This window comes from Papaver somniferum, chromosome 2 (genome assembly GCF_003573695.1).
Source record: "Papaver somniferum cultivar HN1 chromosome 2, ASM357369v1, whole genome shotgun sequence".
In the NCBI taxonomy this organism is placed as follows: domain Eukaryota; kingdom Viridiplantae; phylum Streptophyta; class Magnoliopsida; order Ranunculales; family Papaveraceae; genus Papaver; species Papaver somniferum.
The window spans coordinates 8,788,825-8,813,219 of NC_039359.1; the positions used below are offsets into that span (position 1 = coordinate 8,788,825).

At 37.2% G+C, this 24,395-nt stretch overlaps 3 protein-coding genes and 1 non-coding gene across 9 annotated transcripts; 1 reads left to right on the plus strand and 3 right to left on the minus strand.

Annotated features, from left to right (window-relative positions):
- Positions 1-1,530: 1,530 nt before the first annotated feature.
- LOC113346840 lies at positions 1,531-4,722 on the plus strand. 6 transcript variants are annotated; one of them, XM_026590376.1, is made up of 4 exons: positions 1,624-3,079; positions 3,397-3,477; positions 3,557-3,631; positions 3,734-4,722. In XM_026590376.1, the coding sequence occupies exons 3-4, from the start codon at positions 3,588-3,590 to the stop codon at positions 4,518-4,520; spliced, it is 831 nt and encodes a 276-aa protein (XP_026446161.1). In that variant the 5' UTR covers positions 1,624-3,079; positions 3,397-3,477; positions 3,557-3,587; the 3' UTR covers positions 4,521-4,722. The 6 variants fall into 6 exon arrangements, with proteins under 6 accessions (XP_026446155.1, XP_026446160.1, XP_026446156.1 ...); XM_026590370.1 differs by having other exon boundaries at positions 1,531-1,664; positions 1,753-3,631; XM_026590375.1 differs by having other exon boundaries at positions 1,623-3,079; positions 3,397-3,631.
- Positions 4,723-4,765: 43 nt separating this feature from the next.
- Positions 4,766-7,645, minus strand: LOC113346838 (protein PIN-LIKES 7-like). The gene is made up of 10 exons (XM_026590369.1): positions 7,409-7,645; positions 7,171-7,250; positions 6,780-6,904; positions 6,536-6,660; positions 6,141-6,362; positions 5,930-6,055; positions 5,725-5,825; positions 5,584-5,636; positions 5,280-5,465; positions 4,766-5,162 (listed from the first exon to the last, which is right to left on the minus strand). The coding sequence occupies exons 1-10, from the start codon at positions 7,541-7,543 to the stop codon at positions 5,038-5,040; spliced, it is 1,278 nt and encodes a 425-aa protein (XP_026446154.1). The 5' UTR covers positions 7,544-7,645; the 3' UTR covers positions 4,766-5,037.
- A 3,716-nt stretch (positions 7,646-11,361) lies between these two features.
- Positions 11,362-11,433, minus strand: TRNAR-UCG. Its single transcript has one exon. It is a non-coding gene; the product is annotated as a tRNA-Arg (tRNA).
- Positions 11,434-11,496: 63 nt separating this feature from the next.
- LOC113350635 (F-box protein At2g17830-like) lies at positions 11,497-12,351 on the minus strand. The gene has a single exon (XM_026594770.1). The coding sequence runs from the start codon at positions 12,349-12,351 to the stop codon at positions 11,497-11,499; it is 855 nt and encodes a 284-aa protein (XP_026450555.1).
- Between the last annotated feature and the right edge of the window lie 12,044 nt (positions 12,352-24,395).

Consider the following 24,395-nt stretch of genomic DNA (forward strand, 5'->3'; position numbering starts at 1 on the left):
ACCCACATCACAAAAGATCATCAGTATTTACCTCCCCAAGCAACCAAAAGCTGACCAACTGATATGGCCATATTCAAAAACTGGCAATTACACATCCAAAACTGGTTACATCAAATTAACCTCCCAAACAACCAATATTCCAACAAACCAAACCCAAAATCAACTAACCTGTGGACTACAATTCCATCTGGAAACTAAGTTGTCCATCGAAAATCATACTTTTCTTGTGGAAAGTCACTCGTCAAGGATTACCAACATTCCAACGACTCCATCATTTTCACGTAACACCAACAGATACATGTCCAACTTGCAACAATCAGGAAGAATCGTCACAACACCTACTTTTTGAATGCAACAACTCAAAGGAAATATGGCAACTAATACTCAATCATCTAGAAAGATCTACGGCGACAAACAATTCTCATCAACAACAACACCATCATGCAGGAACAAATCAGGATCTACAACAACAACAGAAAAAACAAAGGCCACCGGCCTCCAACAACCGCACATGCCCAACCAACATACATGACATTCTCAACAAAACATACTCGGAACCAGAAAGAGTATTACTCGGCTTCACAGCATGGCACATATGGCTGGCCAGAAATGTAATAGTGTACAAACGGCAACGACAACATCCGATGCAAACTTTCCAAGTCATAATGGTGATGTATGAAGAGTATCAAAGAGCACAGAAATACATGGCACCGTGCATGGCTAATGGACCAACAGTCACAAGATTACAGAGGAAAAGAACCACTACTTCAACGATCTACATAGGATGGACTCCACCAGAAATAAATTGGATCAAGGTAAATACAGATGGCGCTTCCAAAGATAACCCAGGACCGGCAGGGGCAGGAATCATATGCAGAGATAGTGAAGGGAATCTACTGAAGGCAATGGCGGCACCACTCGGGATAACAACATCGATCCAGGCGGAAACATGGGGTTTACTACTTGCGACAAGGATAGCTACTCAACACCAATGGCAGAGAATTTGGTTTGAAGTTGATTCGCAAGCACTGCTAAGTCTAATACAAAAACAGGAACCAACACCATGGTATCTAAACAATATGCTGGCAGAAATCAACTTACTCCTAAGTGAAATTCCAAACTACAAAATCACACACACTTGGAGAAAAGCAAACCAAGCAGCTGATGGACTGGCAAATAAAGCAGTCTCCAACCAGAGTCAAAGCACAACAGCAACAACAACAACCAGTTGGGAATTCACGTGCCCTTCCTTCATCCAAGACATTGTTTTTAATGATAGGATTAGCACAAAATACCCTAGAAATGTAACCTCAAGTTTCCTGTTTTAATAAATTGGTGAACCTTTCAAAAAAAAAAAAAAACTATAAATCTCTGGAACAGGTAAATAAGTTTTGTATCATTGGTTTATTAGTTACCTTTGCAGTTGATGCAATTAGATGATGCATATCGATTGAGGGTAACCCCTTCTCTGGAATAAAATCTTATAAGCATCTTTCCATATTTGTCATGTTATTTGTCGTTCAATACCTACGCAACTATCTTATCCGTTACTAGATTAGAATTGATGACCCACACGATTTGTTCTGAATTTCTTGCAAAAGGTGATCTGGCGACTTCTAGTCTCATTATTGGAATCGATTTCTCAATTAGCAACACATGGGCAGGTTCTAAGCCACTTAGAAATGTGTAAGTTCTTACTTCTGATTTTGCTACATTCCAGCTTTCTGATCAAAATTTGGTGTGAAAATTTAGGCCGACATTCCTTCAACAGAAGGAGCCTACATCAAATTGGAGATGCTCAAAATCCCTATGAACAAGTTCTCCGGCTTACTGGAAGAACCTTAGCTCCTTGTATGAAGGATAAGCTAATTCACTGCTTTGGATTTGGAGATGGTAAATTCTGTGTGATATTGCATTTTAGTCTCTCGCTGAATACATATTCTAAGATGCCTTTGAATGTTGAGACTCGTCCTATCTATTTTCTCCTCTCTTCCTCCGCACTCAAATGACATACAGAAATAATCGAATACCCATCTGATCTTCTCATCACACTTACTTCTATCACAAAATTTCCTCAATCTACTTTCACAAGGAGAATCGAAAGATATAACAACAGGTTGATATCACAATAAAACGAATTTCCCTAACCTATTTTGTCTTAATTTCAAAAGGGGAAAGTATAACTCAGCATCAAATTACATCAAATCGAATTTCTTTTCTCTTAATATCAGAAGGGGAAATTAACCTATTTTACGCTGTGTTGATGTTTAGTTTAAGCGGAATCAGCATCAAATAGAATTGAGGTATTTTGATGTTTGATTTTAAAGTGACAAATTTTATTTATTCTTTGTACTTATGGATTCCTATAATCATTATTTTCTTAAATCTAGATTTTGGTTATCAGTCGAAGAGATGATTTTGAGTTTGAGTCCACTAATTTTTAGATAGGGGTTAAATGTTTATTTTTCTTCCATAAATGTTCGTCGAAATGCCCCATAGAAATGATGCTCAGTTTTTGCTTTGGTTCTTGAAGAAGTCATGTGTTTGTATAACAATTGACATTGGGTTGTTCTTTATAGTATGGAAGCAAGAGATTTTAATGGAATTAATACAGGGTTGAGGAATTCAGGTGAGGGTTACATGTCATTCTTATTTGACTACTTCATAGTATTGTTGAAATGCTGACTCTTTCTGCGTGTTGTGCACTCTAGCCACAGAAGTGCAAGTTTTCGGCTTCCCCATTTACTTGAATTTGATGTGTTTACTCTGCATCCAACCACTTTATACCATGTTAATAAGATGATAGGTGATATCTAGCTTAGTTGATGCTTTTCATAGTTTGGGAAGGGGGGCAGAGATAGGCACCAAGAAGGGATGGTTAATAAATCAGTTGGCATTCAGTAATGTGATGCAGTACGATACATGTGCACTCATAGAGATTTGGTTTCAGGCAAGTTTGTTGACGACATTAGTGTGAGCATATTAAAGACGCACTAAATGGGTCATAGATTATCTTCAATAATGTCTGCATAAACAGAAGACAAACTATTGGATCAGAATTGTATTCGGTTGATAAAAGGTGAGTGTATTGGTTCCCAACTTCCTAGACTTACAACTTGGGTTCAATGAATTTGTTTTGTGCATGCATGTTTTTTTATCTAAATTTTAGTTTCTGATGTTAATATTTGGTCAAAGAAAGTCGAGAGCTTAAATGAATTAGAGATTGAATAAACATTGCAAAATATATAGAAAAAGACGTATTACAGTCGACGAGTCAAATTAATTGGACAAATCTGATGCTACGATTCTTATCATTTGCACAATATCATTTTATTATTCTAACGTTTGTCAATTCATCTTTTTGTCACCATACATTTCATTGTCATGAGAATTTAGCAATTGAGAATCTTCGTCGGAGTCCTAAAATCAAGCAACCTCAACTTTGGCAGTTAATTGATACCAGAACGGATGGCACTGGTAAAAGTTATGCTGTCTTTCTGTCTTTTCAGTTTGTGAATTTTACAGGAATTATGTCAAAAGATGTTCATTTGTCCAGAAAAGAGATTGAGTTTGCTCTTTCAGCTTTCATGGAAATCTCCAGGCAGAAAAACACCAACAAACAAAAGTTAGGGTGATTATAATTTATTTACTTTTTATTTTCAAACTTCATTTTCCATTTATGTTTAGCATTATCTTTTTATTAAACACTAGAAAATGTATATGTTGGCTGCAGTTTTTCGTGCAAGGAGGTAGGCTCAGAAAGAGTTCCTCTCTTCAAAAAACTAGAAAGAGTTCCTCTTCTTCCACCTGTTCACATTTCAGCTTCCCTTGTCTCAAAATCTTGCTTTTTAGAGATGCTAAAATCTTGCTTTTTGGAGATACAACGTAGAGAAAATACAATACATGATGAGAATGGTCCCTGGTTTGATCGATTAGAACATGAAAGTCCAATCAGTATGATTGGCAGTTATACAGGTGTAATCCACATTGGCAATTTCCCAGTGCCGGCAAGTTTTGGAGCTCTGTATAAGAAGATTTGGGTAAAGCATGGGCATCTAGCAACCCGCAATATCATCAAAACATCAACCCTGACCTTAGCGACTCTAGTCGCAGAACTATTGAAGTCTATCGCAGCCATGGAAAGTGTGAAGAGGTACAAACTATCTGCTTCTCTTCTTGGTAAGTGGGATAGGCAGATTGAAGATGCTGAAGCGCTTCAATTTAACGTGCAATGGCTTAGGAGGCATTTTGAAAAGGTTAAGAAGATCTGGGAGGCTGCATCATTGTTGAGGAACTCTCAATTAACTCTAGAGAAGGAAAAGGCTGCTGCTTTAGAAAAAAGGTCAGCTGCATGCGCAAAACGTGATGCTCTCAAGACACAACTTTTAGAGGTGGAGAAGGAAGTGGAGCAAGCGACATCAGAAATAATTCAGCATGACAGAGCTATTTTAGAAGATGCCATGACAAGAGAGCGATATGCTTTCTTTCTTCGAAAGTCTTTCCTAGAGGATGCCTTGTAATTAATCTTGTAAGTTATCGGTTTTATCATAGCAATACCTACCCTTAAATAGTAGTATTTCAGAACATTCGTCTTCTGGTTCGCTTTTGTTCATGAGTGGCTCATGCATTTAACTGACGTTGGTCTCTATTTTGTGCATGTTCCAATATCAACTTTTACTTGAGTTGTAATTTTTGGTGGACTATGAAGAATACATCCCTGATTGATACTGAAGCTAGTAAAATGAAGGTATTTCAGTTTGTGAATTATAAAAATTTTTAGAGGCTGGTGATACAATACAATACTAACACCAAAGAATAGCTTGTCTAGACCAAAATAACCCATGAGCCGTGATCCTATTTTTACAGGGCATGGGTTGTTGCATGACCAAGTTAAAATAAAAAATAAAAAAACATATATATAGGAATTCAGTAAGCAACTCATCTCATTTAGCGGCAATGAAGGACATTTCCGTACAGAGGATTGATGGTAACATTTGTAGCTTGAGTATGTCAAAATTCGGTAAGTTCTGAAGCCTTTCAAGATAGGATGTACATGTAAAGAGTAGACCAAAGGGTGATTGCAAGAGAAGCAACCAAGTACGTCCATAGAAACAGAACTGAACACTCTTCTTGACCCACATCAAACAGTTGCGTCATTGTACCTACATTGATTAATGTCATCGCCAAATAAAGGTAAGGTGCAAGCGGAAACGTACATTCTGGATTAGTATGAGAGGGATGTGTGCACAGTATGAAAAATAAAAGAAAATGCTTCATACCGATATTCATGGCTGGTGGTATACTCCATTGTAACAGCAATACATAGCTGAACAATGGGTCAGCTGGTAACAGACCAATGTTCCCTGCTGCTTTTACTAAACATATACCAATCACAGGAAGGACCATAAATCGCACGACAATTACAGCAATAATCACCATCGGCTTTAATCTTGCAGATCGTAAACCTGTTTAGGTAAAACATTAAGAATAAATAGTTTAGAAGAACATAATTCTGACTTGAGTTTCCACTAGCATGGTCTTAAAGAGCGGTAAATGAATTTTTGGTTTGTTTTTTGAGTTTACCTTTTGTGAGGTTTCCTCCCAGTATAAGAGTAATACAAGGTATGGTCCCATTCCTTCACAAGCAATAAGCAAGTCATTGTGCATCAATTATTAGAAAGAAATTCAAAGATACTCAAATTAGTGAACTAGTAGAAGACATACCCTAGTAATTGGACAGAATCTTGAATCACTCTCAATGGTGCACCCTCACCAATTATGAGATTTTTGAGCCAAGGTGTTGCTCCAAACAGGAATCCCAAAATCTGATAGACACAGGATGTCATGCTTCCAGTTAAGTTTCAACCAGATGAAAGGATTTTACTTATTTACATATAAAGATGTACTTGAAAATCTCATGCAGACTTACTGAACCAACAGTTGGAGGAGCAAACAGTTCCTCAATAATTAGGTGAAGAATTCCTACTGCTTTGTCCCAGAATGATTGTTTTACAGTTACGTCACCAACTTTCCCCGGCGATGTTTGTGTTACGATCTGAAACAAGAAACATTTGATCTTATGGTGCATCTATTATTAGCAAGACTTTACTGCAAAAGAACTGAATCAGAGGAAGGCTTACAGCAAGGACTTCGTTTTGTTCGTTGTAAAGTTCTGTAGATGACACAACTACAGACAATTGATCTTCATGTGCTCCTGCAAGAAGCCTAGATTCCGCATTGGCATCACTGTCAATGTTGGGTATCCTTGGAACTGGTTCTTTAGATATTTGCATTGCTTTGTATGCCATGCTCGAGGTTCGTATAAGATAATAAGTGTGAGTCCAAATGAATAAACCTCCAACCTGAATCATGATGCGCCCACAAAAAGCAGGTAATCAGTTCCAACTTGCAGTAAATAAGGCAAAACGTAAACTATGAATATGGTTCGGATACGTCATTATAGTTTTAGCCAACAATAATAGATTCCCCTAGGTACTAGTGTTGACAGAAGCGTCCTACTACACAATATACTTACCGACATGGAGAATGATGCATATGCGAGTCCAATACTGCTGCAGTAACTACCAGTGTGGCCAAATGGACTTCCTTTCTCAAGACAGATTGCAGGGACTACTATGTACATGAGGTTTCCCAAGTTTCCTGTTCAAAATATGAAAAGAATTACTGTAATTAACAACGCAAGTTAAGATGGCATTATTTAGAAAAAATCATATATTGGAAATAAGAAATATCTAGATATAAGTGAATGAATAGATCACCTGCTGAACATGAACCAATAATAAGGCCTTCGAGATAAGGCTCGGGTTTCAGTAGTTTAACAACTATCCATCCAAATATGCCACCAATCAAAAATGATATCGCAATGTTAACTGGCATAAACCACCTTCGATAAAACCAAAATTTATATATGAGTCTTAATATCAAATGTCAGAGGGAATGTATAGCTTTTGAGTTTAAAATGTATATACATGGCTTGTTTAACCGGCTAATCATTGTGGATACATAGGCGTTAAATGTCAACGCATCATTTACTTGAAACATTCAATCCTGAAAGTGATTTCTGGTTTTGCTCACCCACCAATTATCTCTATAATTTTCAGAAAGCATAGATAATTGGAATAAGTAAGTGATTGTGTAGGCCGATCTTACCAGGAAATGATGTCTTCAAATGTTACAGTCTTAGCAAGACTTGCAAACATGAGAGATGGAGTGAAAATTACGAACACAATCTGCATAATTTATCATAAAATTCATCAGCCATTGATCAAGCTATACATATAATAGTTGTTTGGGCAATTTTCATTTTTTAAAGTCACTTAGTTTGTAACATGTGTGTGATCAATGGATCATCCATGAGTTTGTCGATTTTAGTTATTAATATAAGTACCTTGTTCATTTGCCTACGAGCATCAGCAGGAAGAAGATTCCAGTAGCTAGTAGCCATGAAAGCACCCAGAATACTGATGATGAGGACCTCTAATACCGGCATGGTTGCAACCTCTAGCAGTGTAAAAAATGCCATCTTTTTTCTTTCTTTTCTGAATTATGCCTCAACTCACAAATACTAAGAAGTTGAGAAGAAGAAGAGTTTTGATTAAATTTTCTAGTTTCCTCTTTAGATTGTTTCTTCTCATCTACTATTACCTTTTCAAAATTTATAGGAGTTGTGGAGTTTAAGTGTGAGAAAATAAGAATTTATGTCATTAGTGATCTAATCAGTGAATTAATTAATATGACTAGATGTCTAGATATTATATATTCAACTGATAATTAACAGTTAATTAATCACAAATACTACAAAACAGTTGAAAACAGGCCCCAATTTATAATCTTGAGCGAGTCTAAACAAGTAAAGATGTCCCTATACCAAGTCCAAAATGCTGGCATTACAAGTAAAAAATTCCCACTGGCATCTACTTTGTTTTCCTCTCAAATTAATTGCAGTGAAAACTAAAGTAGAAAAAAAACTAATGATTGAAGACCGGTTTTCCATTTAGGTCCAAGAGGAATAATATTGTATATCATTGCACGCTAGTCTGAGTTTTCGGATTCTAGCAGGGAAGACAAAATGTTCCAAGGTGCTATATTATAATCTCTAAATGATATCTTTAGAAGAAGAAAATATTAAAAATGAAACAGAACAGTTTCAGTAGGCATTAATGTTAGAAGGGGTATTTGCCATTTGGAGTCTCATGCACATTAAATTGGCCTTCGGTTACAGTATGGAGTCCCTTTTTACTGGATTCTGACTAACAAGTTGGAATGTTTTGTAATGCACCGGCATATCCCTTGTTATCACATTGGCACAAATTTAAAAAATACATGCTCATAGAAACAGTCCTAATGCCACGCGCAGCTACAGTATGACTACTTCCAAGTTCATCTTAATTGAAGAAGAGTCATTCAGATTTGTCAAAACGGCTTGCTAATTGTTTGGCTCAAAAGAATTCCCGCCCCAAAGCTGAGACTGTCTGCATCAACATTATCTTAGTATATCATAGATATCGTTACACTTAAGCGAAACACTGTTTGACTTGGTAGCACGGCCAGGGCGTAATCTTGCTAATTGTTGTCGCGGAAGATCGGAAGTGTGAAAGTACGGATACTCCTTGTATGGGTCTGTCTTGTATGAAAAATCAACAAACGAAACAAATAAGTAATCAGTATAGAAATATGATAATTATTCGGTACATTTTCAACAGGATTTGTCATGAAATTAACACACCTCTTGTTTGCTTGTCTTCCCAACTTGGTTAGACATTGGTTTTTTTCATTATATATATATATATTTACATATTTGATTTAAAATAATAAATGAAAATAATTACTATACAAACTATCCTAAAATACAAGAGATTTGCTATGTAAAATATAGTGTAATATCTTCTCATCTTTATATGTATATCTTCGATATCTTCTGATCTTGATGTAGAACATATTGCAACATCTTCCAGTCTTGGTATGCATATCTTCGATATCTACTATTCTTTTATGTGCAAATCTTCATGTTATATGTGGGTATGTATAAACACGTCTAATAACGTTTAATACCCTCCTCAAGTTGGAGGCGGAGGAGAAATATCGACTACACCCAACTTGCTAGTAAACCGGGTATATAAATCGGCACCTAGAGGCTTGGTGAAGATATCAGTGATTTGGTCGGCTGATCTGATATAACGTGGAGGAATGAGATTACTCTGAACCTTCTCACGAACAAAATGACAATCGATTTCGATATGATTGATTTTCAGCAATATGAATTGCTGCTTGACTATCACAGTAAAGTGTGAAAGGTTCTGAAATCGGAATATGTAGGTCCAGGAAAAGATATTTTAACCACTGTAATTCTGCAGTTAAATTGGCCATGGCCCTATATTCGGCTTGGCAGAGGATCGAGAAACGGTTGGTTGTTTCTTAGATTTCCACGAAATCGGACTATCACCCAACATTGTGAAATAACCCGTGGTTGAGCGACGAGTGGTTCGGAAACCATCCCAGTCTGAATCGGTATAACCCCGTAGATGTAGAGAACTTTTGGAAGACAAAAGAATTCCATGTCCAATCGTTCCCTTGAGATGACACAAAACACGTAAAGCTACATCATGATGAGCAGTTCTAGGATTTTTCATAAATTGTCTTAAAGTATTCACTACATACGTGATGTCTGGTCGAGTAACCGTTAGATACAAAAGTCGACCAATAAATCTACGATATGGTGTAGGGTCAGATAAAGGTTCACCATCTGTAGGCTTGAGGCGAAGACTTTGCTCCATGGGAAAAGAAACCACTTTGGATGCGGTTAGCCCCATATATTTCAAAATATCAAGGATGTACTTTCTTTGACAAAGAAATATACCTTGATCCGAACGGGAAACTTCAATACCTAGAAAATATTGTAGACGTTCCATATTTTTAAGCGAGAAACGCTTTTCTAGAGACACTTTGAATTTTATAGGGAAAGAGTGAAATAAATATATATGTCGATCTATTACCTGTAATGATAATGTCATCTACATATACTAAAACAAATATATATGTCGATCCACGATTATAGGTAAAGAGTGAATAGTCTGATTTAAATTGACAAAAACCTTCACTAATAAGTGCAGATGAAAATGTAGCAAACCACTGTCGCGATGCCTGCTTTAAACCATATATGGATTTATTTAAGCGACTTACTTGCATGTCACCCTAATTTTCAAATCCTCGTGGCATCTTCATGTATACCTCTTATTCTAAATCTCCTTGAAGAAAAGCATTATTCACATCAAGTTGATATAAGTGTCATCCACAAATTGCAGCCAAAGAGAGTAAAACTCTTACAGTTACTAATTTGGCGACAGGTGCAAAGATATCGTGAAAATCAATACCTTCCACTTGTCTATAACCTTTGGCGACTAATCGATCTTTATATCTTTCAGTTGAGCCGTCTAGATTATATTTTATTTTGTATACCCATTTACATCCAATCGTTGTTTTCCCTTTGGGTAAGGAATGGTTTTTCCAGGTATTGTTTTTTATTTTATGAGCATGAATCTCCTTAAACATCGCCTCTCTCCATACTGAAATTTTTATGGCTTGACGATAACTTGTGGGTTCGTCAGTAATGAGAATCTCCGTGAGAAATATCTTATGTTGTGTAGACATTGACTATTCGAAAGAAAATGATTAAGAGGATATTTTGGACCCTCCAAAATAGAAGATTCCATCACTGTGCATATATAATATTTTAGATATATAGGAGGATTATATTCCCTAGTGGGATGCGTTGTTATTTGCTCATTCATTTTGGATCCAATTGAAGTGGATTCGCATCAGGAAAAGCGTCATCGAGATGGCAATAGTTGTAATTTCAAAAAAGAAATTATTCAATCGTCTGATTTTTTTTTTTTTTTTTTTTTTTTTTGTAAATTCCTTCATCCCTTTTTTTTTTAATAAGATAGTATAAATTAAAGAGGATCAACCTCTAGATCATACAAAAGTCGAAAGACAATCACTTTGATCCAGAAAGTAGTACAATGCTAAAATTACACAGAAAAGGCTAAAACTTTCAGTTTCTGAAGAGATCACATTGTCGCATTCTCGACCATCACCGCACGCTCCATCATCGTCGTCACACCCTCAAGGACTTCTACTCATAGCTCATGTTTGTCACGAAGGATCTTCACCCATTACTCATATGGTCGGACCTATCAAAGACTTTCATCCGATCCATGCCTCTACACTCTTTCCCCACTCCTCCAGCACCTTTAGTATACCAACGACATTGTTTCCATTCGGTCACATTTAGAATAAATTCCCATTTTATCCTTTTCTTGATTTTGGGTATTTTCTTTTTAATGTGTCTGCCGGGAATCGAACCCGGATCTACTGCTTCGAAGGCAACTATCCTAGCCGTTGGACTACAAACACTGGCTCTCGATTTTGGATATCTACAACATGCATCTTGTTTGTCGTGCCAGCACAACATGACATCTAGCCATGTGCATGGATTGAAACGAGGCTTTCTTTGTAGAGGTCAACATTGCACACATGACCAAAATTGAGATCCTCCCTTTGATCCGTAGCAAAGTTGATTAACTGCATACCTTGAGCCATTAGAAATCCAAACTGGCCATTCCTTGTAAACGCAAATGGGGGTTTGTAGGGACTACAAAGTTTAGTGCCCTCCATACTGTAATCATTCAGAATCCTACTATCCCACAAGGGTCCGATAGTATAAATTTTAGCCCAAGACTCCTCCTTCATATTATGATCATTCAGAACCCATACTTCAAAGAAATCGCAGTCACGATCCAATGTGCAAGCCAGTTTATCACCTATTGTATATAAGTGGGTCAGGTGAGAGCATGGTACTCGACTACCAGCTGGAGCCGGAATTTTTCTAAATATCTCTTTGTTAAATTCGAATGAAAGTATCACGAAAACATAATATACATCTGGGTAACAGTATTGGACGCCTAAAACGAAATAGTTGCCATTCAGATATAGTCCCTGCTTATAATTATATAGACTTGGACAATGGATGGGCAAATCCACGTCTACCCATCTCCAAGAATCAGTATGAAGGCTGTAAATTTGAACTTTACAAACACAATCTAAAGGGTATCTTTCCTTCCACCCCTGCTGTTTGAATGACGTGACTAGCAGCCCTTTGTAATCCTTGTTTTCGACGTCCAATCCGAAGCCAACAAAATCCTCGTGTAAATCTCCATTACTTAACGGTTTTGGGAGAAGTCTGACTTGTCTCGTAGCAGGGTTCCAGAGACCAATATCCTTGGCTTTTTTTTTATCATGTATGCATATTATCCCGTGACAGGATGCTACCATTATTCCTCGAGGAGGATCATCAGATTCCTTATTATTAAAACATGGCCGCTTACCTAGATCTTCGAATACATCCAAGCTTTCATCACCGGAAAGCAAGAAAAACTGATCAAGTGTGTGTTCTTGGCATCAAAATCTCAAAGAACACATCTTCGGGCATAAGAACACAGCCACCACTGCCCATAAGTTGAAGTTGCCCTGATTAGTTATTTGGTTGGTTGAAATATATTTGCAGCAACCTGCTAATCCGTCAACAGATTCAAATATATATTGAAGATCTAAATAAATAATATTGCCTTGGAATAGTAGTCAGTCAGACAATGAGAGGATGCTATAATAATTTCGATCCTAATACTAACAGTAAATCCTTTGAATTGGGAGCAGCCACCACAATTAAGCGAGCTTAACTATGATATTGATTAGAAGATTGTATCAATAAAAACGTTTATCACAGAAGAGTATTCATAGGCAATGACATCTAAAGACACAAATTTAGCCAAGTTGCATTAGCCGAACATAGTGTTTCTCTAAATCATACACTAGGTTCGGCTCAAAGTTGATATTCCAAGATCAGCCGAACCGATCTTCTGAAAACCCTAATTTCATCTTTAAAATCATATTTTATGGATCAAACAAAATAAAATCAATCAAAATCAAGATGGGTTTGTTACACATATATTCTAAAATACATCTAAGAGCAATTGAGATTTGGATTTCTCACTCCAATATCGTTCATTTCGATTCATGTTTGCTTTGCTTGATCAATTTCTTGATTGAATTGGAGTCCAAGATATTTAAGTTTAGAGTTTATTTTGATTTTTGATTTTAGGTTATTGAGGATAAGGGCACTTTAATAATTTAAATTGTTTAAAGATATATAGATAATTGCATTACCTTTAGACACCCCTTATAAACTCATCCTAGATAATATAATGAATGAGTATGCATCGATGACTACTATACCATTCACATGGTCAAGATTGGGCCTCCAAGTGGATAACATCTTCAATGTACTCAAACTTCTCTAGTAATATTGCTACCATTTTGTGATCTATTTGGAAACACTAGTTCTTGGTAGTATTTGACAAAATAGATCCTAACCATAAATTATCGTTGGACCAATTAGAGCATATAAAAGCATTTACATCTACATCAAACCTTAAAAATTCAAAATTAACGTTTCGAGATTAATTAAACCCTCGTGGTCTAACCAGGATACAAACTGGATTATGTTTATAGATGCCTCCTCTAAGGGCAACTGCAATGGTGCGATCAAAATCAAAGACCAAATACCAAAAAAAAGATCGAATTTCAGGTTTAATCCGTGGCAACAAGCAACGGTACCCGACTAAAATTTGGTCGAGCGTAACTCAAATATCCGTCCCACATAACTTTCATCAGGCGAACACTATATGTTCGTCCCTCTTTTTTTTATAAAATATTTTTTCATGGGACGAACATTATATGTCCGCCCAATTCTTTTTAAAATTTTTTTGAAAACAACTTTTCAAGGGGCGGGCTCTAGTATGTCCGCCCCATTTTCTCTATTTTTTAAAAAAAAACAATTTTCAAAGAGCGGACATATAATGTCCGCCTCATTTTTTTTTCTTTTTTTAATTCAAAAACTTTCGTCAGGCGCATTTTATACTTACGCCCCACTCCCGACGAACTTTTAATCTCCGCTCGACCAAATTTGGTTTTAGTCTTGGTCCCAGACCAAATATAGTCTGAAATTTGGGTTTTGATCCAGATTTTAGTCTTTAGTCTATACCACTGTGTCTCGTTCCTCGACCAAATAAATGGGTTTGATCGCCCACTGTGGATGCTTTAAGGAGTCGGATCTATCTATAAAATACACTTTTCTACTTTATTCTACAGATCAAGAAACTTTTATGCATGTTGAGCCATCTAGCTGGATTTTTCTACTTTGCAAGCTAAAGCACATGCTCTCTAGGTTGGAAGCAACTACCTAAAAAATAAAAAATAAAATTTTGTCACGGATTGCAAATAATTAGTTGAAATAGTCGGAATGTTATAAATACCCTTCATTTTGGTTGATCTTGCACAAATACTCCTGAAGGGTAAAAATAACTTTTTTGGAGTCAACTTGAGAAAATTGCTTTCTTTTTTGGAATCAACTTGTATAAAGTTGCCTCCACTTCTGGAAATAACTTGTGCTAGTTGCCTCCATTTCTGAAAACAACTTGTGCTAGTTGTTTCAACTTTTAAAAGGTAGGAGTATTTTTAAAATTGTATAAGGATATATTTCAAAAGGTAGATTCTGAGGAGCATTTACAATACTGCTCCGATTTTGGCAGACCTTCCTCAAGCGCATATAAAATCCATCAATAGAAAGCACAACACAACAACGTACTCGATGGGATGGCAGCGAGGATTCAAAGGCTACAATGCATTTCAACAAATCTTAAGCAGCAAGTGTACAAGTCTTCTATTTCATGCAATGCGTTTACAAAGCAAGAAATTGATAATCTACATTAGTTTAATACATTTATCCTTCCAATAATTTTTTTTTCTTTCTTGCAAATTTACGCACTCCTTTAAAATACGGGTGCGGATTACCTCATCTCTATGGGTGAAATTTGTCGAAATTTCGATCTAACAAATTCCTTTAGTTGGTTGATTCTTCTTTTTTTTTTTTTTTAAAAAGAAGTTAATTTTTGGTAACCAAAGTATGACCGACATATATACTACATTTTCTCATCACTAAACAGACTCCTTTCAGTCGTCCCTAGGGGTGTGCAACGGACGACGATTGCGGATTAGGGGTCACCCGCAACCAAACCGTCAAAATTTCGGATTTGAAAAATTGAACCGTGATCAGTCCAATCACCCGCGGATTTCACACCCACGGATCAGCGGGTAATACGGAATGGATGCGGATTAACCGTGGATTTAGTCAGAAGAAAAAGAAAAAGAAAAGTAAACAAACAAACAAAATCGGTAAGGGAATTTTTGGACATGCTATGCTAGGCATTTCACAAACAACTTGCGTGCATAATAATGAAAAACAAGTCTGATACTGGTGTTGGGGGTCGTCAGGTGTGGGATAATCACTGCTTTCAAACGAAGGAAGTGTTAGTTAATTGAAGACTAATTATTTCCTAAGTTAGCCGTGACTGTTTTGGGAAAGGGGTTTCCTAAAACGGCTAGAATTCTTGGTGGCAAAGTTTGTAACCTATATAAATAATAGGTAATTAGGCCTTGTAGAATTGTATTTTGTAGAAAACGATTAAGAGTTCGGTGAGAGATTTTCTTGTATAGCTTTTAGGGCTAAAGCTAGGGTTTCGTTGTGAGAGCATATTGGTGAGGAGCAAGAGACAAGGTTATCGTCTCGGGTAATTATTGCGGTGTAACCAAAGGTTTGCTGGGATTCACACGACATTGTAATCGTTTTTATTCATAGTGGATTTGAGTTGGTGCGGCTCAAAGGACGTAGACAATATATAGACGTTGTATGTATTGGTCGAACAACTATAAATCTTGTGTCTTGTGAGTTTATTTATCTTTCTCGTATTTTCATAGTTGCTTGTGCTTGGTTTACTTATTATTCATCATAATATATCAAGATCCGTTATTCCGCGGTTGTCAGTGATTCCCTAAGAAAATCCTGACAACTGGTATCAGAGCTTGGGTTAGAGCTTTAGGGTTTATCGTAGTACGATTGGAGTGGGAGTTATGGGTGATATAACGAAAGTACGGTAGCTAGGGTTAAAGTTTTTAATGAGAAGAACTTTGCGTTTTGGAAGTCTCGGATGGAAGATTACCTATATGAGAAATACCTTGCTGATCCATTGGGTGGAGTTGCGAAAAAGGAAGCACGCAAAGACGATGAATGGACAATTCTAGATCGCAAGTATGTAGCCGTGATTCGTAGATGTCTAACGGAGGAAGTCTACAATAACGTACCAGAGGAAACTAGTACGAAGAATCTTATGGATAAACTTGAAAAGTTGTATCAAAAGTCATCAGCCCCGGGGAATATTATGTTGTGTGAAAACTATTTAATCTGAATATGCAAGAAGGAGAAGCGATTTCAGCACATCTTGGGAAGTTTAAATCAATTATTTCTCAACTTTCAAAAGTTAGTATTACTTTTGATGATGAAGTTCAAGCTTTACGGTTGTTGTCGTCATTACCAAAGAGTTGGGAGACTGCAAGGACAACCATTAGCAATTCCGCAGGGAGCGAGAAGTTGAAGCTTGATGATGTGCAACAAAGATTAATTGCTGAAGATGAGAGAAGATTAGAACAAGGTTACGGTTCTAGTACTTCAAGCTCGGCCTTAAATATGCAAGAAGAAGATAGAAGCAGGAGTTCAAATAGGAGCAACAACAACAAATATAGATGGAAGTCTAAAGGAAATTCTAAGGGGAGATATAAATCCCGGACTAGAGGTGTTGCTGAGTGTTGGGCGTGTAAGAAAGTAGGACACTTCAAGCGCGATTTTCCGGAAAATAAAGGTGCTAATAATGGTGGAAACAAAGGTAATCAAGAATAGGCCAACGTAGTTGCAGCTGCGGAAGCGGTGAAGGTCCTTTTTGATAACAAGAAGGTGATTACGGAAGGTTTTCAACTACTCTCTGAGGACAAGCAAGATGAGTCTAGGGCTATAGACTCGGGAGCTTCTTTCCATGCAACGGGTGATAAGAGTATTATGATCTCTTATAAATAAGGATACTATGGCCAAGTATTCTTAGGTGACGGTGAAGCATGCGACATCATTGGTTTGGGTGATGTGATCTTGAAAGTCAATGGTTCGACATGGAAATTGAAGGATGTACGACACGTTCCAAATTTGAAGAAGAACTTGGTGTCTGTGGGCCAAGTTTGTGATGATGTGAAGTTGTGCTTACGAAACACAATTGGAAAGTGAAGAAAGGATCTATGGTATTAGGTCGTGGAGTTAGAGTCAGTACTCTATACCGGACTTCAGATGGAACTACTTTAGAAGTGGCTAGTAGTGGTGAAGACACTAACTTATGGCATAGAAGATTAGGGCACATGAGTGAGAAGAAAAAACGGGTTAGTTTCAGTAGAGGCGGCAGAGCCTTGAGAAGTGAGAAACTTGATTTGGTTCATACTGATGTATGGGGACCAATTGATGTTGCATCTTACAGCGGGTTCCAATATTATGTCACCTTTATTGATGATCACTCAAGGAAGGTGTGGCTTTACTTCATGAAGAATAAGTTCGAGGTGTATGAAGTGTTTAAGAAGTGGAAAGATTTGATTGAAACCGAAACTGGTCTGAATTTGAAGTGTCTAAGGTCAGACAACGGTGATGAGTATGACAAAACAGAATTCTTACAGTTATGTGCTACGAATGGAATTCGTTTGGAGAGGACAGTTACAGGGACGCCACAGGAGAATGGAGTAGCAGAACGTATGAATTGGACGTTGAATGCACGTGCAAGATGCATGAGGTTGCAGTCTGGTTTGCCCGAGACCTTCTGGGCACATGCAACAGAGACGTCTGCTTATCTAATCAATAGGACACCTAGTAGTCCATTAGATATGAAGATACCATAGGAGGTTTGGACCGGAAAAAAGGTAAGTCTTTCATATTTGAAAGTTTTTGGTTGTGTTGGTTATGTTCATCTTAGTCCCGGTGAGAGGTGTAAGATAGGTGCTCAAGCAAAGAAGTGTATATTTCTTGGTTACGGAAATGGCGCTTTTGGGTATAAACTTTGGTATTACGAGGGTCACAAAGTTATTAGAAGTAGAGAAGTCACTTATAATGAGAATGGGTTGTACAAGGACAGGAATAAAACACAAGTTGAAGATGTCGGATCAAGCAACGTCGATAAGGAGTTGTATATCAATATTAATGATGTTTCTGGAAAAAGTGTGGTATAAGAAGAGCACGATGTTGCTGATGGCGGAGAAGTACAAGAAGCGACTTCTGCTGCAGTGGGTGTTACTCCTACAGTTACACAAGAAGTACGAAGATCGTCAAGAACTCTGAAACCAAACCCAAGGTATGCTCTGAATTATCTATTACTTACGGATGGAGGTGAACCTGAAGATATTAAAGAAGCACTAGCGGCTGATGATTCAGGCAAGTGGCAACTTGCTATGGAAAATGAGATGAATTCACTTGAGGAAAATGGCATTTGGGTGTTAGTAAAATTACCAAGAGGTAAGAAGGCGTTGCATAACAAGTGGGTTTATCGGATGAAGTCTGAAGAAAATGGAGAAATTCGCTACAAGGCGAGGTTGGTTGTGAAAGGTTTCCAGCAAAAACCTGGTGTTGATTACAACGAGATATTTTCTCCAGTTGTGAAGATGACTACTATTCGAGTAGTGTTAAGTCTAGTGGCTTCTAAAGATCTCTACCTTGAACAGTTGGATGTAAAGACAGCTTTTCTTCGTGGTGACCTTGATGAAGAAATTTACATGAAGCAGCCGGAAGGATTCATAGTAAAAGGAAAGGAAGAGATGGTGTGCAAGCTAAAGAAGAGTTTGTATGGCTTAAAACAAGCCCCGAGACAGTGGTACAAGAAGTTTAATAACTTCATGCATAGAGGTGGTTACTTACGGTGTAATGCAGATCATTGCTGTTACTTCAAAAGGTGTGGTTCTGACGACGTCATATTATTACTGTATGTGGATGATATGTTGGTTGCCGGAACATCTCTACAAGAAGTTGAGAATTTGAAGAAACAATTAGCAAGTGAGTTTGCTATGAAAGATCTTGGTGAAGCAAAGTAGATTCTTGGTATGAGGATCATAAGAGACAGAGGTAAGCGTGTACTTATGCTTAGTCAAGCTGAATATATTGAACGAGTGTTGAAAAGGTTCAATATGGAGAATGCTAAACCAGTTAGTTCTCCACTTGGAAGTCAAATTCGTCTTTCAAGTATACAGTGTGCGAATACAAATGAAGAAAAGGAGTACATGGCTAACGTACCATATTCTTCGGCGATTAGGAGTCTAATGTATGCTATGGTGTGCACGAGATCGGATATTGCACATGCAGTGGGAGTAATGGGTAGATATGCAAGCAACCCAGGAAAACAACATTGGAAATTTGTGAAGTGGATTCTCAGGTATTTGAGAGGTAACACAAACGTACCATTGTGTTATGGAAAAGGTGGTTCTATCTTGAGAGGTTATGTGGATGCATACTTCACAGGTGATGTAGATAAAAGGGGAAGTACGACCGGTTATGTTTATACTATGGGATCAGCTGCAGTGAGTTGGAACTCACGTTTACAGAAGTTGGTGACATTGTCTACTACGAAAGCGGAGTACGTAGCAGTAACAGAAGTGAGCAAGGAGATGATCTGGTTATGAGGTTTATTAAATGAGTTGGGAAGGGAACAACGAGATAGTGTTATGTTTAGCGATAGTCGAAGCGCTATACATTTAGCCAAGAACTCAGCCTATCATGTTAGGATGAAGCACATAGATATTCGTTATCATTTCATTCGGGATCTCTTAGAAGAAGGAGAGTTGAAGCTCGAGAAGATTCTTGGTTCGAAGAATCTGGCGGATATGTTTACCAATGGAGTTACATCAGACAAGCTAAAGCTCTGCAAGGCTTTAGTTGGCCTCTCAGAATGAGGATCTGGGAGGGGAGCCGCACTGGCATGAAGATGTTTTAGCACCGTTAATCCAAAGTTTAAGAAAAAGAGAATTGAAGACAATAAATGAGTCTTCAAAGTGGGAGATTGTTAGTTAATTGAAGACTAATTATTTCCTAAGTTAGTCGTGACTGTTTTGGGAAAGGGGTTTCCTAAAATGGCTAGTTGGTGGCCAAGTTTGTAACCTATATAAATAGGTAATTAGGCCTTGTAGAATTTTATTGTGTAGAAAACGATTAAGACATCGGTGAGAGATTTTCTTGTATAGCTTTTAGGGCTAAAGCTAGGGTTTCGTTGTGAGAGCATATTGGTGAGGAACAAGAGACAAGGTTATCGTCTCGGGTAATTATTGCGGTGTAACCAAGGGTTTGCTTAAATTCACATGACGTTGTAATCGTTTTTCTTCATCGTGGATTTGAGTTGGTGCGGCTCATAGTGGACGTAGACAATATATAGACGTTGTATGTATTGGTCGAACCACTATAAATCTTGTGTCTTGTGAGTTAATTTATCTTTCTCGTATTTTCATAGTTGCTTGTGCTTGGTTTACTTATTATTCATCATACTATCTCAAGATCCGTTATTCCGTGGTTGTTAGTGATTCCCTAAGAAAATCCTGACAGAGGTGCCGTAGCATTGTCCATGACATAAACTGTAACATAGTGATTCACCCCAATGAAGTCAAAAGATCCTACAATCTCAGTAGATTCTTGTTTTGTAAATACTGGCAACCGATCTCCTACAATTCGCTTGACTGATGAAGGGTAGTCACCGGACATTATCGGGTCCAAGAATCTGTGACATGGAAAACTCACTATCAGTTATGGAGGATCAAACCGATATCCCAAATGGCGAATAAGATAAAAGATGAAAAAGGCATACGTACAGGCCTAGTGTGTTGTCGATAACCCTCTGAGTTGCATCAGTATCCAATTTAGAGGATGAATATGGCATATACCAGTCCGAGTGCAAGGATATACCGATACTTCCCTTTTGTATTTTCTGTTCATTTTCATTACAACAAAAAAAGAAGCATCAGCTTATAAAACATTATCCAAGTGATATGCTCAGCACATTGATCAAGTCATATGAGAATACTTACTTTGTATTTAGACCGGTATATTTTGACAGCAGGCGTATATGCAAGCAAAAGATTGTGTGAAACAATGTAAGGTTCTCTAGCGGAATCCCTTTGGGTGCAGTTTCCAAAATTTGGTGAGTACTCTGAGAATGTCTGATGCAGTTCAGTTTAACTGGGCTTTATCCTTAGTAATTTTATTTAGTTCTCTTATTACCCTACGGTGCGGGTGAATCCGCGGATTTACAAAACCAACCGCAACCAAACTGTTAAACCTTGCGGATTTGAAAACTCACCCATGTCCGATCCATAAATTTTTGTGGATTGATTTTCACCCGCAATTTTACAGATGGTTATGGAAAATCCGCGGTTCCGAATTTTATGCACAACCCTAGTTGTCCCATAAAACTCCAACACTCTGGACAACATTTAAACAACCTTCCTATGGGACAATTTTAATCACTTCTTGGGCCTTCAGATGAACTTTGGCATCAATAAGACAATGCCTGACCCACTGCATGATCAATTGACTTTCCAAAGTAAAAGTTGATAATAGGCCGGCACGGCACCAGACACTTTGAAGATTCTCTGCTATTAGTGTCCAGTTTTATGGACTCAAAAGCTAAAATACGACTGTCACACTTTAATAGAGGGGTTTCATTTGGATTCTTAATGTCCTAAAAAATGGTTATGGGATATCCTAACACATATATAAAATGTCTAGATTACCCTTTAACTAAAATAAAAACTTAAAAACTGTAGAAGTGATTTTACGTCTAGGTTTGGATTAATTCCAACTGTAGAATTGTAGTTTTACGTCCAGGTTTGGATTAGTTCCAACCGTAGAAGCTCATTTTACGTCCAGGTTTCTTTTAATTCCAACCGTAGAATCCGATTTTACGTCCAGTTTTCTTTTAATTCCAACCGTAAAATCCGATTTTACGTCCAGGTTTGAATTATTTCCAACCGTAGAAGTGATTTTACGTCCAGTTTTGGATTAATTTCAACCGTAGAATTTTATTTGCATGTAGTTTTACGTCCAGGTTTGAATTAGTTACAACCGTAGAAGCTCATTTTACGTCCAGATTCTTTTTAATTCCAACCGTGGAATCTAATTTTATGTCTAGTTTTCTTTTAATTCCAACCGTAGAAGTGATTTTACGTCCAGGTTTGGATTATTTCCAACCGTAGAAGTGATTTTACGTCCAGGTTTGGATTATTTCCAACCGTAGAAGTGATTTTACGTCAAAGTTTGGATTATTTCCAACCAAAAAAGTTTATTTTACGGCCAGTTTTTCTTCCCACAAAAACTTTGTCCCAAAATTCACCAAGTATACAACAAAATTCATTAATTTAATTTTTATCTAATTAAATTAAATTAAAATTAACTAAATAAGGGTTGTTTAGGGTTTTTGATATTACTTATGGGTGACCAGTTTTTTCTATAAATAACTGCACACACAGATTGAACAATGAGGAAACCATTATCGTAGTCTGAACTCACTGGGAAATAATAAACATGAAGCAACTGAAAATGTTCTTAATTTAGCTTAATATAAACCTATGTAGTCGATTTCGGCCCTGCCGGCCGATATCTCGGCGATTTTTCCGGTTTCGGCTATAGAGGAGCCGATATAGACATTTTCGGCAAGACGAGTTTTCACCGGTAAATTCGCCGGAATCGTGAAATCTCGGCTGAAAATCGGCCGAAATCTCGTTTATTTTTTTTCTTTTTCTTTTGGCCTTTCTATTTTTGCTTTACTGTTTCATGGATTCTCACTGAAGCTTTTCAATTTCCATAGGGTGCATGAATCCCAGACAATTCTAGCAGATTTTAAGAAATTAAAACAAAAAGGATAGCAATAGATAAATCAATTTCATTACAAAAGTAACAGTATGAATTAGGGTACATCATTTAAAGATTAGATTCAAAAGAGAAAGAAATAAACCCTAATTTATATACAAACTGAGCAACACTTGTTGAGACACCCAAATCAGCGAGTACATCCATATAACGAAGAAGAAATTAACATTCACTGAAAGAGTTCGTCTATGAGAGGGAGACGTAGTCAATCGTTCTTCCTGTGAAAGAAAAAAGAGAGTGAGTGAGAGACGTATTCAATTGCTGCTGGTAAAAGAAAAAGGGAATTTTAACAAACTGCCACACTTGCAAATCCCGATTAAAGAAACTGCCACCGTTTTTTGAAGAGTTTATTTAATGCCACAACCGTTAGCACTAACGTCTTGGACCCACATGATTGGTCAAACTTTTTTGACTTTGTCCAGATTACTTACACGTGTCTTATGTGGACGGCTCAAGATGTCGTGCACGAGATTATTACACGTAGCACAGGCTAAATGACTATTTTATCCTTCATGGGATTGAAAACAGTTTGTAACTTTGTATCGTTTCATTTTTCTTCTAGGGTTTGCTCGTTCTCTCTGTCCGCTCTGTTCTCTAGTGGAAGAAATTAGGGTTTGGGTCAGTTTTCAGCGGGATTTTGCATAGGTTTAGTGTCTGAGTAAAGGGTTTTAGTAAAGATTGAGATTCAGAAAAAGAAGGGGAAGGACAAGCAGCAGATATGGTATGATTGCAAACCCTAATTTCGTTTTTCTGAGTTGAATTAAGGGTTTTCTCTTAGGTTTCTGTTTCTCTTTCTTGTACTTTTTTTCTCTTGCTCTATGTCCGCTCTGTTCTCTAGTGGAAGAAATTAGGGTTTGGGTCAGTTTTCAGCAAGATTTTGCTTAGGTTTAGTGTCTGAGTAAAGGGTTGGGGAGATGAAGATGAAGAAGAATAACGGGAAGGACAAGCAGCAGATATGGTACGATTTCAAACCCTAATTTCGTGTGTTTGATGAATTTTATTTTAGGAGTTTTCTATGTGAAGTGTGGAATTTTTAAAACCCTAATTTCGTGTGTTTGATGAATTGATGAATTTTATTTTAGGGGTTTTCTGTGTGTAGTACGGAATTTGATGAATTTTATTTTGTTTGTTCATTTACAATGATCATACATATTATCCATATAGAGATATCAGTGTGTTTGTTGTGAATAGTAAACTTAATTTGCTATTCCCTCACATGGATAGAGATAGAATTGACCTTAAGGAATTTGAGCAGATGTTGCGTGTTAAGTTGCATCTTGATGAAACAGAAATTCCAAATTTATATTGGACCATAGACCCATGTCTGCCTGAGTATTTGGTTACAAATGAAGACTTGTTTAAGTTTTGGGAGCATGCTGTACCTGATGATAAAGGCTTCATATGTTTACAAATGAGTGTAATGAATTCAGAATTTAGGAATGATAATGACTTCATTAAGGCTGCAATGGAACAACCAGTAGTAACAATCGATGAGACT

Bases quoted from the DNA above. Each gene is read 5' to 3' on its own strand.
- LOC113346840 (XM_026590370.1), top strand. From the start codon at position 3,297: ATGCTACGATTCTTATCATTTGCACAATATCATTTTATTATTCTAACG. The intron at 3,632-3,733 runs GTGATTATAATT...TGTTGGCTGCAG, and splicing joins ACCAACAAACAAAAGTTAGG to TTTTTCGTGCAAGGAGGTAG.
- LOC113346838 (XM_026590369.1), bottom strand. From the start codon at position 7,543: ATGGCATTTTTTACACTGCTAGAGGTTGCAACCATGCCGGTATTAGAG. The intron at 6,056-6,140 runs GTAAGCCTTCCT...TTCTTGTTTCAG, and splicing joins AACAAAACGAAGTCCTTGCT to ATCGTAACACAAACATCGCC. The intron at 5,466-5,583 runs GTAAACTCAAAA...TTACCTAAACAG, and splicing joins GGGAGGAAACCTCACAAAAG to GTTTACGATCTGCAAGATTA.
- LOC113350635 (XM_026594770.1), bottom strand. From the start codon at position 12,351: ATGGTAGCATCCTGTCACGGGATAATATGCATACATGATAAAAAAAAA.